Below are 15,423 nucleotides of genomic sequence, written 5' to 3' on the forward strand. Positions count from 1 at the left end.
ATAGAAGTCATTGTACGAGTAGTAGCAGCAACAGCAGAAACAACAACAGGATATTTTTTCACAACATTATTTATAGCGACCTCTAATTCTGAACGATAAATCGAAACACCGCACAATTGGTAGCTTTTTTGGTTCAAAATACACGGATATTCGCCGAATAGAATAAAAAATAGTTATAATACTGCTGCTGCTGCTGTTACTGCTTCTGCCATGCTATAATGTGTACCGTTGTTTGGGCATACATAGGCCCACACATCTGCGGAGTTTTTAATGCCACGATATAGTTTTAAAAACGTTTAAATAAAACGAAACATGATTAACTACGAATACAGATGAATTACAAGTTGGCTTGAGAAACTAGTAATTACACAGTATAGTGTTTTGAATTTGTATCTACATGGGAAACAAATAGATCTGATATACGAAGTTTCTGTATCTGTCAAGGACTTTACTATAACCGAAGGAAAATAAAACACACGTGTCCTTTTAACTGTATGAAGGCATTTTAATGGCTAAGAAACAATGAATATACAAACAACCACGATCATATTTTAGTTGCACAAATTCATATAATGCAGCGGGCCCCACGGCAAAACTATTCAAATATCACAAGGAAATCTTACAGTTGGCAAGATACTGTACAGAAATAATGTACCACCTGCATTATGGTTCTTGTTCACACTATGCATGATTTGACTTTAATATTTATATATTGTTAATGAAGTAAATACTTAGTGTTATTAATTCATATTGTCCGAGTTTATATGTGTCCGAGGTCAGCAGTATTGGCCTGAGCCCGAATTGAGTAGCCAATCAAAACGACAGAAACTCGTATAAGCCGACTTTGGTCCGTATTGGGCGTTTTCTATGGCGTGTATTGTCGTCAATTGTAATTCATTAGAACTATTTTTGTTTCAGTATGGCGTCAAATTCGGAATAGTTAATTTAACTTAATTAATAAAACAAGTATATTATTTGCCTTTTGTCAAGTCTATTAAACAATGCATTGCGCATTGAATTGTAAATACTAACGCCTAAAATGATACAACTAGCACTATAAGTTGTTAACCATAAACAATACAGGTTTAAATCAAGAATCTGCCAGAATTCATGGTAGCTTACGTTAGCGACAAATGTCCCTACCTTTCGACATGCCACAGGGTCCGGGGGTTCTTTGTACGTCCATGAAGTCGAACGGGTACTTCCGAGCGGGTGGGTATGTTAGCGTCACGTGAGCCGTGCACACAGAGAACGTCAGCACGAGCACCACAAACGCCTGCAAGTCATGACCACTTCCCATTTGCATAATGGAGAACAAGCTCTCCGAAATATGATAAAATCTCGATATAGTCTTGCCTTGGGACTTACACACGATTCCACAAAAAGGCTTGGATTTATCCTGATGCCTGACGGTCTGTATTAAAGATTGCACAATAAATTTACAAACGTCAATTAGAACATTGTAACAAGCGAACCATGCAATTCGTGATGTTACATGCGTCCAAATGAGTTTTTACGGACGCCCACAGAGTTAATGTTATGTTTATGTTAATTTGTGTTACTCTTTTATGTGGAACTTCTATTATATAAATCCATATAAACATTTATGTACCCAATGCTGTATCACAACTTTACGTAGTTGAAATATTGAAAAAGATTACCACTACTGAATGTATTTGCATTCACAGGCGAACTACTCTGAATTAACCTCATATCACATAAATGAAAAACTTAAGGATATTGTCAGTTTTGTATCGGCCAAAAAATCAGTACGCGTTTACCAGCCTGAATCGACTATTTTATTAGATATCCGTGTTTACAAATACAATGTATTCAATAGAAAACGTGAGTCGATGTATGGTTCAGGTATCCGTACGAAGCTATCCTGTTCTATCATTGGTTTAAATATCTATAATTTTATTTGGCTGCATTTCCTTGTATTTCATATCACCGATTGCATTTCAGTACGGGTTTGTTCAGTGCCATACTCAAGCCAAATATCTTTCTAATACCTAAGTCAGCCATAAACATTGCGCAGACCTCACTCAGCCTTCGGCTTCGACCGTACAATGTTTCTTGGCTGACTGGTCTGTCAGTATACTGCAAGGAGGCCTGAAGTGGTCTGTACTATTTCTTGTTTCGTATACACACACTCTACGTATATATTAGAGTTCACTATGGCGATCTACAGAAAATAAAGCGAGCATAGCGAGGCCACAGGCCGAAAAAGCTCCTTCCATTTTCTGTATATCGCCAAAATGAACTCGAACTTATTTGGTGTTCGCACTAAGTTGACCCACTACCTACGCCCTTTGTGTAGTCACGTGGTAGTGGTAGTCACCGCCCAGGCGTGAGTTTCATTAAATAAGTGTCGGGCAATAGTAAATTGTCATGGCTATTATATTTTCAATCGACCATTCCCACTTTTGTCTGGCCTTTTTACAAGTTCTTTTACACCAAAAATGATATAATCGTATAGTCAGTAGTATTTTAACCAAATGTGCTGTGTTAAACTGGAAAAGATATTGCATTGTCACACGATTAGATAAAAAATAATTAAAATATTTTTTATGAAGTTCGAACGGTAACAATTGAACGGTGGAAGTTAAAAATCATTTACTGACTCCTGGCTGATGAATTCCTTACATATATTGCAATAAAACTACTTCACTGCACAGTGGTCACCGAAACGTCACAATGTTGAAGGTCGGGGCGATCCATGGATACACCAGGCGATGTTGCTAGGATGTCAAATAATGTTTGAGCAATTATTTTTATACATTAAATAATCCCGCCGACCACGCTATTTGATTGGATAATTCCATCTTTGGCGAATACAAATACGAAAAAGATTGGAGAAAGGTTAAAAATGTCCATTTTTGTGATTTTTAAAATTGAATTATTTCCTTTACCAAATCTTTCTATGCTGACCAATTACAGAGTGAAGTTAGTCACCTCGCCATAAACTCATTGTACCGAACGAATTTAAACGTCTGCGGGGCCAGTCTAAATCTCAAATGACAATACATTTTGTTTATATCAATAACAGGTATATTACTTTACGTAATTGATTATGTTATTATCATTGCATTATTATTAATATTAATATCAACTATTAAGTCGTTTAGTTGTTTTTATAAGATTAAGACAATAACATGTAATCTCTATGCCACCGTACGGATTATAACTACATGTACTCGACTATTTTTAGTTTTTATCGTTAACATAGTTCACGTACTGGTCACGCATACTTCTTTAATATAAAAGTAAGTCATATTTTCCGCAACATTGGTACAAATATTCAACAGGCCAAAAGAGTTATACATGTTTGTATTTAGTGAGGTAGAATCATTTTGAAAGTGTAAAGTATGTCTTGGTGTATATAAATAGTTGAGTAAATTTAACAAAGGAATATGCTATCAGAGATTTGCAGAAACGCCTTTTAAAAGATTTCAGGGAAAGGTCTTTCGAAAATAGGAATATGTTTTGTGATTAACGGATCAAGAATGTCGTCTGCCATTTGGACGGTGGGAAGGTTTTAGGCATTGTCTACCTCAATGTTAATATACGCCATTTTTCTCAAACAGGATGCACTTTCTGCAATTACTACATGACTTTCAAGAACATTGTACGCGTTAATCCCGGATAAGAATGTCTAAATGTTGAAGCATATCATTTTTCAAGGTCACATCATTTTCTCTTTGTTAATATATGATATGGTTTTATTTATATCGCCATTTAGGCTTTATTGCTGTGTTTAACTAAAAATATCATATTAGGCTAGACAACGTCTGCATAAATTCAAATAAAAAACGATCAGTTGACATATCATATGAACGTTTCAAATGCATCCAATCAATGCATGCAATGCACAGCTTGCTTTGGCTGCGACGGATTTTGGTAGAGAGGTTGCATAAAACAGCATATCGGCCACAACCAAAACTCGTCCCGTTTGATGATGATGATGATGATGATGATGATGATGATGATGATGCTGCTGCTGATGATGATGACAGAAACTAGAACAATAGCTAAATGTACTGAAACGAATTTCATCAAGTTACGGCAATCGCCGACATTCACAATACCGGCGACATTTACGACATCGCCGACATTCACAACACCGGCGACATTTACGACATCGCCGACATTCACAACACCGGCGACATTTACGACATTGCCGACATTCACAACACCGGCGACAATTACGACATCGCCGACATTCACAACACCGGCGACATTGACGACATCGCCGACATTCACAACACCGGCGACATTGACGACATTGCCGACATTCACAACACCGGCGACATTGACGACATCGCCGACATTCACAACACCGGCGACATTTACGACATTGCCGACATTCACAACACCAGCGACAATTACGACATCGCCGACATTCACAACACCGGCGACATTTACGACATTGCCGACATTCACAACACCGGCGACAATTACGACATTGCCGACATTTACAGCACCAGCGACATTGACGACATCGCCGACATTCACAACACCGGCGACATTGACGACATTGCCGACATTCACAACACCGGCGACATTGACGACATCGCCGACATTCACAACACCGGCGACATTTACGACATCGCCGTTATTCACAACACCGGCGACATTAGCGACATTGCCAACCACAACACTGGCGACATTAACAACGCTGCCGATATCCTCAACACTTGCGACATTTACAACACTGGCGACAATAACGACATTCACAACATTTACGATATTCACAACAATCGCGACATTGAAAACATTGTCGACACCCACAGCATTCGTAAAATTCACGACATTGTCGACATACAGAACATTCGCGTCATTCAAAACGATCACGGCATTTGTGTCATTCACGAAATAAATAACATTCTTGACTTTACGACGTTTACAACATTCACGCAGTCTGCGATATTCACACAATTCTCGGCATTCACGAAATGCATGACATTCGCGAAATTCAAAACAAAAACGGCATACGCAACATTTACGGCATTGACGACATATGCGACTTTAGTGAAATCCACAACAATCACGACATTCATAACATTCACCGTACTGAAGGCATTGGGGACTTGAGCGACATTCAAAACATGCATAGACAAAAACAAGTTGTAAAGTACGTTGAGGCCGCGACTGCGATAATTCTGTACCGAGCAGCGGAGCCACAACAAGTCAAAATATGAGGCTGCGGTTGCAACGCATCTTCTATCACACATAACTTAGTCCAGTGCCTATTTTCTTCTCGTAGGATACACACCACCATTGAGTTCTGATCAGACTTTTTATTACGGTCGTGATGGTGTCACTATGTTATGATCTCTCTGTCAAATTCATGCAGATCTGATTTTGACAGGTGCTCGACAGTCACAGCTCAAAAGGAGTCTTCAATGACGCTGATGGCCGTCTGGTCCCTAGAAAACAGGTGATGGAATAAGATCCAGCTAGGTAGTGATGGGACTCTCATTACAAGGAATGGGGCTCGTACATCTAATTACAAGGAATGGGGCTCGTACATCTTATTACAAGGAATGGGCTCGTACATCTCATTACAAGGAATGGGGCTCGTACATCTAATTACAAGGAATGGGGCTCGTACATCTTATTACAAGGAATGGGGCTCGTACATCTCAACACAAGGAATGGGGCTCGTACATCTCATCACAAGGAATGGGGCTCGTACATCTCATTACAAGGAATGGGACGCGTTCATCTTATAACAACGAATGGGGCTCGTGCATCTCATCACAAGGAATGGGGCTCGTACATCTAACCACAAGGAATGAGGCTCGTACATCTCATTACAAGGAATGGGGCTTGTACATCTCTTCACAAAGAATGGGGCTCGTACATCTCATCACAAGGAATGGGGCTTGTACATCTCAGCACAAGGAATGGGGCTCGTACATCTCATTGCAAGGAATGGGGCTCGTAAATCTCATTACAAGGAATGGGACTCGTACATCTCATTACAAGGAATGGGGCTCGTACATCTAACACCAAGGAATGGGGCTCGTACATCTCAGCACAAGGAATGGGACTCGTACATCTCATTACAAGGAATGGGACGCGTTCATCTTATAACAAGGAATGGGGCTCGTGCATCTCATCACAAGGAATGGGGCTCGTACATCTAACCACAAGAAATGAGGCTCGTACATCTCATCGCAAGGAATGGGGCTTGTACATCTCTTCACAAAGAATGGGGCTCGTACATCTCATCACAAGGAATGGGGCTTGTACATCTCAGCACAAGGAATGGGGCTCGTACATCTCATTGCAAGGAATGGGGCTCGTACATCTCATTACAAGGAATGGGACTCATACATATCAGCACAAGGAATGAGACGACTACATCTCATTACAAGGAATGGGGCTCGTACATCTCATCACAAGGAATGGGGCTCGTACATCTCATTACAAGGAATGGGGCTCGTACATCTAATTACAAGGAATGGGGCTCGTACATCTTATTACAAGGAATGGGGCTCGTACATCTCATTACAAGGAATGGGGCTCGTACATCTAATTACAAGGAATGGGGCTCGTACATCTTATTACAAGGAATGGGGCTCATACATATCAACACAAGGAATGGGGCTCGTACATCTCATCACAAGGAATGGGGCTCGTACATCTCATTACAAGGAATGGGACGCGTTCATCTTATAACAACGAATGGGGCTCGTGCATCTCATCACAAGGAATGGGGCTCGTACATCTAACCACAAGGAATGAGGCTCGTACATCTCATCACAAGGAATGGGGCTTGTACATCTCTTCACAAAGAATGGGGCTCGTACATCTCATCACAAGGAATGGGGCTTGTACATCTCAGCACAAGGAATGGGGCTCGTACATCTCATTGCAAGGATTGGGCTCGTTAATCTCATTACAAGGAATGGGACTCGTACATCTCATTACAAGGAATGGGACTCGTACATATCAGCACAAGGAATGAGACGAGTACATCTCATCAAAAGGAATGGGACGAGTACATCTCTTTACAAGGAATGGGGCTCGTACATCTCATTACAAGGAATTGGGCGCTTACATCTAACCACAAGGAACGAGACGAGTACATCCTATCACAAGGAATGGGGCGCGTACATCTCATTAAAAGGAATGGGGCTCGTACATCTAACCACAAGGAATGAGACGAGTACATCCTATCACAAGGAATATGACTCGTACATCTCATCACAAGGAATGGGGCTCGTACATCTCATCACAAGGAAGTGAGCTCGTACATCTCATTACAAGGAATGGGACGCGTACATCTAGCCACAAGGAATGAAACGAGTACATCCTACCACAAGGAATGGGGCGCGTACATCTCATTACAAGGAATGAGGCTCGTACATCTCATTACAAGGAATGGGGCGCGTACATCTAGCCACAAGGAATGAAACGAGTACATCCTACCACAAGGAATGGGGCGCGTACATCTCATTACAAGGAATGGTGCTCGTACATCTCATTACAAGGAATGGGGCGCGTACATCTAACCAAAAGGAATGAGACGAGTACATCCTATCACAAGGAATGGGGCGCGTACATCTCATCACAAGGAATGGGGCTTGTACATTTAACCACAAGGAATGGAGCTCGTACATCTCATGACAAGGAATGGGGCTCGTACATATCAGCACAAGGAATGAGACGACTACATCTGATCAAAAGGAATGAGACGAGTACATCTCATCAAGAGGAATGGGGTTCGTACATCTCATTACAAGGAATGGGTCGCGTACATCTAACCACAAGGAATGAGACGAGTACATCCTATCACAAGGAATGAGGCTCGTACATCTCATTACAAGGAATGGGGCTCGTACATCTAACCACAAGGAATGATACGAGTACATCCTATCACAAGGAATGGGGCGCGTACATCTCATAACAAGGAATGGGGCGCGTAAATCTCATTACAAGGAATGGGGCGCGTACATCTAACCACAAGGAATGAGACGAGTACATCCTATCACAAGGAATGAGGCTCGTACATCTTATTACAAGGAATGGGGCTCGTACATATCAACACAAGGAATGGGGCTCGTACATCTCATCACAAGGAATGGGGCTCGTACATCTCATTACAAGGAATGGGGCTCGTGCATCTCATCACAACGTATGGGGCTCGTACATCTCATCAAAAGGAATGTGGCGCGTTCATCTCATTACAAGGAATGGGGCTCGTACATCTAACCACAAGGAATGAGACGAGTACATCCTATCACAAGGAATGGGGCGCGTACATCTTATTACAAGGAATGGGGCGCGTACATCTAACCACAAGGAATGGGGCTCGTACATCTCATTACAAGGAATGGGGCTCGTACATCTCATTACAAGGAATGGGGCTCGTGCATCTCATCACAACGTATGGGGCTCGTACATCTCATCAAAAGGAATGTGGCGTGTTCATCTCATCACAATGAATGGTACGCGTTCATCTTATCACAAGAAATGAGACGAGTACATCCTATCACAAGAAATGCGACGAGTACATCCTATCACAAGGAATGATACGAGCACATCTAATAACAAGGAATGGGATGAGTACATCTTATAACAAGGAATGGGACGAGTTCATCTCATCACAAGGAATGGGGCTCGTACATCTCATCACAAGGAATGGGACAAGTACATCTTATCAAAAGGTTTGAGACGAGTACATCTCATCACAAGAAATGGGGCTCGTACATCTCATCACAAGCAATGGGGCGCGTACATCTCATCACAAGCAATGGGGCGCGTACATCTTACCACAAGAAATGGGGCTCGTACATCTCATCACAAGAAATGGGGCTCGTACATCTCATCACAAGCAATGGGGCTCGTACATCTCATCACAAGAAATGGGGCTCGTACATCTCATCACAAGCAATGGGGCGCGTACATCTTACCACAATTAATGAGACGAGTACATCCTATCACAAGGAATGGGGCGCGTACATCTCATTACAAGGAATGCGACGTGTACATTTAACCACAAGGAATGAGACGAGTACATCCTATCACAAGGAATGGGGCGCGTACATCTTACCACAATTAATGAGACGAGTACATCCTATCACAAGGAATATGACTCGTACATCTCATCACAAGGAATGGGGCTCGTACATCTCATCACAAGGAAGTGGGCTCGTACATCTCAAAACAAGGAATGGGACGCGTACATCTAGCCACAAGGAATGAAACGAGTACATCCTACCACAAGGAATGGGGCGCGTACATCTCATTACAAGGAATGAGGCTCGTACATCTCATTACAAGGAATGGGGCGCGTACATCTAGCCACAAGGAATGAAACGAGTACATCCTACCACAAGGAATGGGGCGCGTACATCTCATAACAAGGAATGGTGCTCGTACATCTCATTACAAGGAATGGGGCGCGTACATCTAACCAAAAGGAATGAGACGAGTACATCCTATCACAAGGAATGGGGCGCGTACATCTCATCACAAGGAATGGGGCTTGTACATTTAACCACAAGGAATGGGGCTCGTACATCTCATGACAAGGAATGGGGCTCGTACATATCAGCACAAGGAATGAGACGACTACATCTGATCAAAAGGAATGAGACGAGTACATCTCATCAAGAGGAATGGGGTTCGTACATCTCATTACAAGGAATGGGTCGCGTACATCTAACCACAAGGAATGAGACGAGTACATCCTATCACAAGGAATGAGGCTCGTACATCTCATTACAAGGAATGGGGCTCGTACATCTAACCACAAGGAATGATACGAGTACATCCTATCACAAGGAATGGGGCGCGTACATCTCATAACAAGGAATGGGGCGCGTAAATCTCATTACAAGGAATGGGGCGCGTACATCTAACCACAAGGAATGAGACGAGTACATCCTATCACAAGAAATGGGGCGCGTACATCTCATTACAAGGAATGGGGCTCGTACATATCAACACAAGGAATGGGGCTCGTACATCTCATCACAAGGAATGGGGCTCGTACATCTCATTACAAGGAATGGGGCTCGTGCATCTCATCACAACGTATGGGGCTCGTACATCTCATCAAAAGGAATGTGGCGCGTTCATCTCATTACAAGGAATGGGGCTCGTACATCTAACCACAAGGAATGAGACGAGTACATCCTATCACAAGGAATGGGGCGCGTACATCTTATTACAAGGAATGGGGCGCGTACATCTAACCACAAGGAATGGGACTCGTACATCTCATTACAAGGAATGGGGCTCGTACATCTCATTACAAGGAATGGGGCTCGTGCATCTCATCACAACGTATGGGGCTCGTACATCTCATCAAAAGGAATGTGGCGTGTTCATCTCATCACAATGAATGGTACGCGTTCATCTTATCACAAGAAATGAGACGAGTACATCCTATCACAAGAAATGCGACGAGTACATCCTATCACAAGGAATGATACGAGCACATCTAATAACAAGGAATGGGATGAGTACATCTTATAACAAGGAATGGGACGAGTTCATCTCATCACAAGGAATGGGGCTCGTACATCTCATCACAAGGAATGGGACAAGTACATCTTATCAAAAGGTTTGAGACGAGTACATCTCATCACAAGAAATGGGGCTCGTACATCTCATCACAAGCAATGGGGCGCGTACATCTCATCACAAGCAATGGGGCGCGTACATCTTACCACAAGAAATGGGGCTCGTACATCTCATCACAAGAAATGGGGCTCGTACATCTCATCACAAGCAATGGGGCTCGTACATCTCATCACAAGAAATGGGGCTCGTACATCTCATCACAAGCAATGGGGCGCGTACATCTTACCACAATTAATGAGACGAGTACATCCTATCACAAGGAATGGGGCGCGTACATCTCATTACAAGGAATGCGACGTGTACATTTAACCACAAGGAATGAGACGAGTACATCCTATCACAAGGAATGGGGCGCGTACATCTTACCACAATTAATGAGACGAGTACATCCTATCACAAGGAATAGGGCGCGTACATCTTACCACAATTAATGAGACGAGTACATCCTATCACAAGGAATGCGACGCGTACATCTTACCACAATTAATGAGACGAGTACATCCTATCACAAGGAATGGGACGCGTACTTCTCATTAAAAGGAATGGGGCTCGTACATCTCATTACAAGGAATGGGGCTCGTACATCTTATTACAAGGAATGGGGCTCGTACATCTCATCACAAGGAATGGGGCTCGTACATTTAACCACAAGGAATGGGGCTCGTACATCTCATCACAAGGAATGGGGCTCGTACATTTAACCACAAGGAATGGGGCTCGTACATCACATTACAAGGAATGGGACTCGTACATCTCATTACAAGGAATGGGGCTCGTACATCTCATTACAAGGAATGGGGCTCGTACATATCAGCACAAGGAATGAGACGACTACATCTGATCAAAAGGAATGAGACGAGTACATCTCATCAAAAGGAATGGGACGAGTACATCTCATTACAAGGAATGGGGCTCGTACATCTTACCACAAGGAATGAGACGCGTTCATCTTATCAAAAGGAATGAGACGAGTACATCTCATCAAAAGGAATGGGACGAGTAGATCTCATTACAAGAAATGGGGCTCGTACATCACATTACAAGGAATGGGACTCGTACATCTTATCACAAGGAATGTGGCGCGTTCATCTTATCACAAGGAATGAGACGAGTACAACCTATCACAAGGAATGGGGCTCGTACATCTCATCACAAGGAATGAGACGAGTACATCTCATTACAACGAATGAGACGAGTACATCACAACACAAGGAATGAGACGAGTACATCACAACACAAGGAATGAGACGAGTACATCACAACACAAGGAATGAGACGAGTACATCTTATAACAAGGAATGAGACGAGTACATCTCATCACAAGGAATGAGACGACTACATCTGATGAAAAGGAATGAGACGAGTACATCACATCACAAGGAATGGGACGAGTACATCTCATTACAAGGAATGGGGCTCGTAAATCTAACCACAAGGAATGAGACGAGTACATCTCATCAAAAGTTATTAGACGAGTACATCTTATCACAAGGAATGGGGCGTATACATCTCATCAAAAGGAATGGGGCTCGTACATCTCATCGCAAGGAATGGGGCGAGTACAAGTCATCAAAAGTTATAAGACAAGTACATCTTATAACAAGGAATGGGACGCGTACATCTTATCAAAAGGATTTAGACGAGTACATATCATCAAAAGAAATGAGACGAGTACATCTTATCACAAGGTATGAGACGAGTACATCTCATCAAAAGTAATGAGACGAGTACATCTTATCAAAAGGAATGAGACGAGTAAATTTAATCAAAAGGAATGAGACCAGTACATCTCATCACCAGGAATTGGGCGCGTACCTCTTATCAAAAGGAATGGGGCAAGTACATCTCATCACCAGGAATTGGGCGCATACCTCTTATCAAAAGGAATGGGGCGAGTACATCTTATTACCAGGAATTGGGCGCGTACCTCTTATCAAAAGGAATGTGACGAGTACATCTCATCACCAGGAATTGGGCGCGTACCTCTTATCAAAAGAAATGGGGCGAGTACATCTCATCACCAGGAATTGGGCGCGTACCTTTTATCAAAAGGAATTAGACGAGTACATCCCATCACCAGGAATTGGGCGCGTACCTCTTATCAAAAGGAATGGGGTGAGTACATCTCATCACAAGGAATGGGGTTCGTACGTCTTATCACAAGGAATGAGACGAGTACATCTCATCAAAATAAATGAGACGAGTACATCTTATAACAAAAAAATTGACGAGTACATCTTAACACAAGAACTGAGACGAGTACATGTTATATCAAGGAATGGGGCGAGTACATTCCATTATAACGAATGGGGCGCGTACATCTTATCACAAGGAATGGGGCGCGTACATCTTATCACATGGAATGTGGCGCGTACATCTTATCACAAGGAATGGGGCGCGTATATCTTATCAAAGTGAATGAGACTAGTACATGTCATCACAAGGAATGTGGCGCGTTCATCTTATCAAAAGGAATGGGGCTCTTACATCTCATGACAAGGAATGGGGTTCGTACATCTTATCACAAGGAATGGGCGCGTATATCTTATCACAAGGAATGGGGCGAGTACATCTCATCACAAGGAATGGGGTTCGTACATCTTATCACAAAGAATGGGACAAGAATATCTTATCACAAGGAATCGGACAAGAACATCTTATCACAAGGAATGGAGCTCGTACATATCATCAAACGGAATTAGACGAGTTCATTTCATCAAAAGGAATGAGACGAGTTCATCGTATCACATGGAGTGACACGAGTACATCTTATCACAAGGAATGGGGCGCAAACATCTCATCACAAGGAATGAGACGAGTACATCTCATCAAAAGGAATGGGACAACCATATCGTATCACAATGACTGGGACGAGTTCATCTTATCACAAGGAATGGGGCGAGTATATCGCATCAATAGGAATGGGACGAGTACATCTTATCAAAAGGAATGGGGCCAGTAAATCTCATCATAAGGAATGGGGCGAGTATATCTTATAACAAGGAATGGGACGAGTACATCTCATCACAAGGAATGAGACGAGTACATCTCATCACAAGGAATGAGACGAGTACATATTATAACAAGGAATGGGACGAGCACTTCTCATCACAAGGAATAAGACGAGTACATCTTATCACAGGGAATGAGGCGAGTACTTATTATCGCAATGAATGGGGCGCGTACTTCTTATCACAAAAAATGTGGCGCGTACATCTTATCACAAGGAATGGGGTGCGTACATCTTATCACAAGGAATGTGGCGCGTACATCTTATCACAAGGAATGGGGCACGTACATCTTATCACAAGGAATGTGGCGCGTACATCTTATCACAAGGAATGTGGCGCGTACATGTCAGCACAAGGAATGAGACAAGTACACCTCGTAACAATGAATGTGGCGCGTACATCTTATCACAAGAAATGTGGCGCGTACATCTTATCACAAGGAATGTGGCGCGTACATCTTATCACAAGGAATGTGACGAGTACATCTTATCACAAGGAATGGGGCGCGTATATCTTATCACAAGGAATGGGGCGCGTACATCTTATCACAAGGAATGGGGCGAGTACATCTTATCACAAGGAATGGGGCTCGTACATCTTATCACAAGGAATGGGGCGCGTACATCTTATCACAAGGAATGGGGCGAGTACATATTATCACAAGGAATGGGACGAGTACATATTATCACAAGGAATGGGGCGCGTACATCTTATCACAGGGAATGGGGCGGGTACATATTATCACAAGGAATGGGGCGCGTACATCTTATCACAAGGAATGGGGCGAGTACATATTATCACAAGGAATGCGGCGAGTACATATTATCACAAGGAATGGGGCGCGTACATCTTATCACAAGGAATGAAACGAGCACATCTAATAACAAGGATTGGGATGAGTACATCTCATCACAAGGAATGAGACGAGCACATCTTATAACAAGGAATGGGACGAGTTCATCTCATCACAAGGAATGTGGCGCGTTCATCTTATCACAAGGAATGGGGCGAGTAAATCTTATCACAAGGAATGGGGCGAGTGCATCTCATGACAAGGAATGGGGCTCGTTCATCTTAGCACAAGGAATGCGACGAGTACATCTCATCAAAAGGAATGGGACGAGTACATCTTACCAAGAGGAATGGGGCGAGTACATCTCATCAAAAGGAATGATACGAGTACATCTTATCACAAGGAATTTGGTGAGTACATCTCATCAAAAGGAATGGTACGAGTACATCTTATCACTAGGAAGGGAACGAGTATATCTCATCAAAAGGAATGGGACAAGCACATCGTATCACAATGACTGGGACGAGTACATCTTATCACAAGTAATGGGGCGATTATATCGCATCAAAAGGAATGGGGCGAGTAAATCTCTTTGTAAGGAATGGGGCGAGTATATCGCATCAGAAGGAATGGGGCGAGTAAATCTCATTGTAAGGAATGGGGCAAGTATATCGCATCAAAAGGAATGGGGCGAGTACATCTTATCACAAAGAATGTGGCGCGTACATTTTATCACAAGGAATGGGGCGCGTACATCTGATCACAAGGAATGGGGCGCGTACATCTTATCACAAGGAATGTGGCGAGTACATCTTATCACAAGGAATGTGGCGCTTACATCTTATCACAAGGAATGTGGCGCGTACATCTTATCACAAGGAATGTGGCGCGTACATCTTATCACAAGGAATGTGGCGAGTACATGTCAGCACAAGGAATGAGACAAGTACATCTCGTAACAAGGAATGTGGCGCGTACATCTTATCACAAGGAATGTGGCGCGTACATCTTATCACA

The 15,423-nt window shown here is 42.7% G+C and overlaps 1 protein-coding gene across 3 annotated transcripts in view; it reads right to left on the minus strand.

Moving 5' to 3' along the window:
* The window catches only part of LOC128213719 (uncharacterized), a 34,034-nt gene extending 32,290 nt beyond the window's left edge, over nt 1-1,744 (minus strand). For all 3 annotated transcript variants that reach the window (XM_052919741.1, XM_052919742.1, XM_052919740.1), the window contains exon 1: nt 1,144-1,744. In XM_052919741.1, the coding sequence (XP_052775701.1) occupies nt 1,144-1,306 (163 nt within the window). In that variant the 5' untranslated portion in view covers nt 1,307-1,744. The remainder of the gene's footprint in view (nt 1-1,143) is intronic.
* Nucleotides 1,745-15,423: the final 13,679 nt, after the last annotated feature.

This window comes from Mya arenaria, chromosome 13 (assembly GCF_026914265.1).
Source record: "Mya arenaria isolate MELC-2E11 chromosome 13, ASM2691426v1".
NCBI classification, from domain to species: Eukaryota; Metazoa; Mollusca; class Bivalvia; order Myida; family Myidae; genus Mya; species Mya arenaria.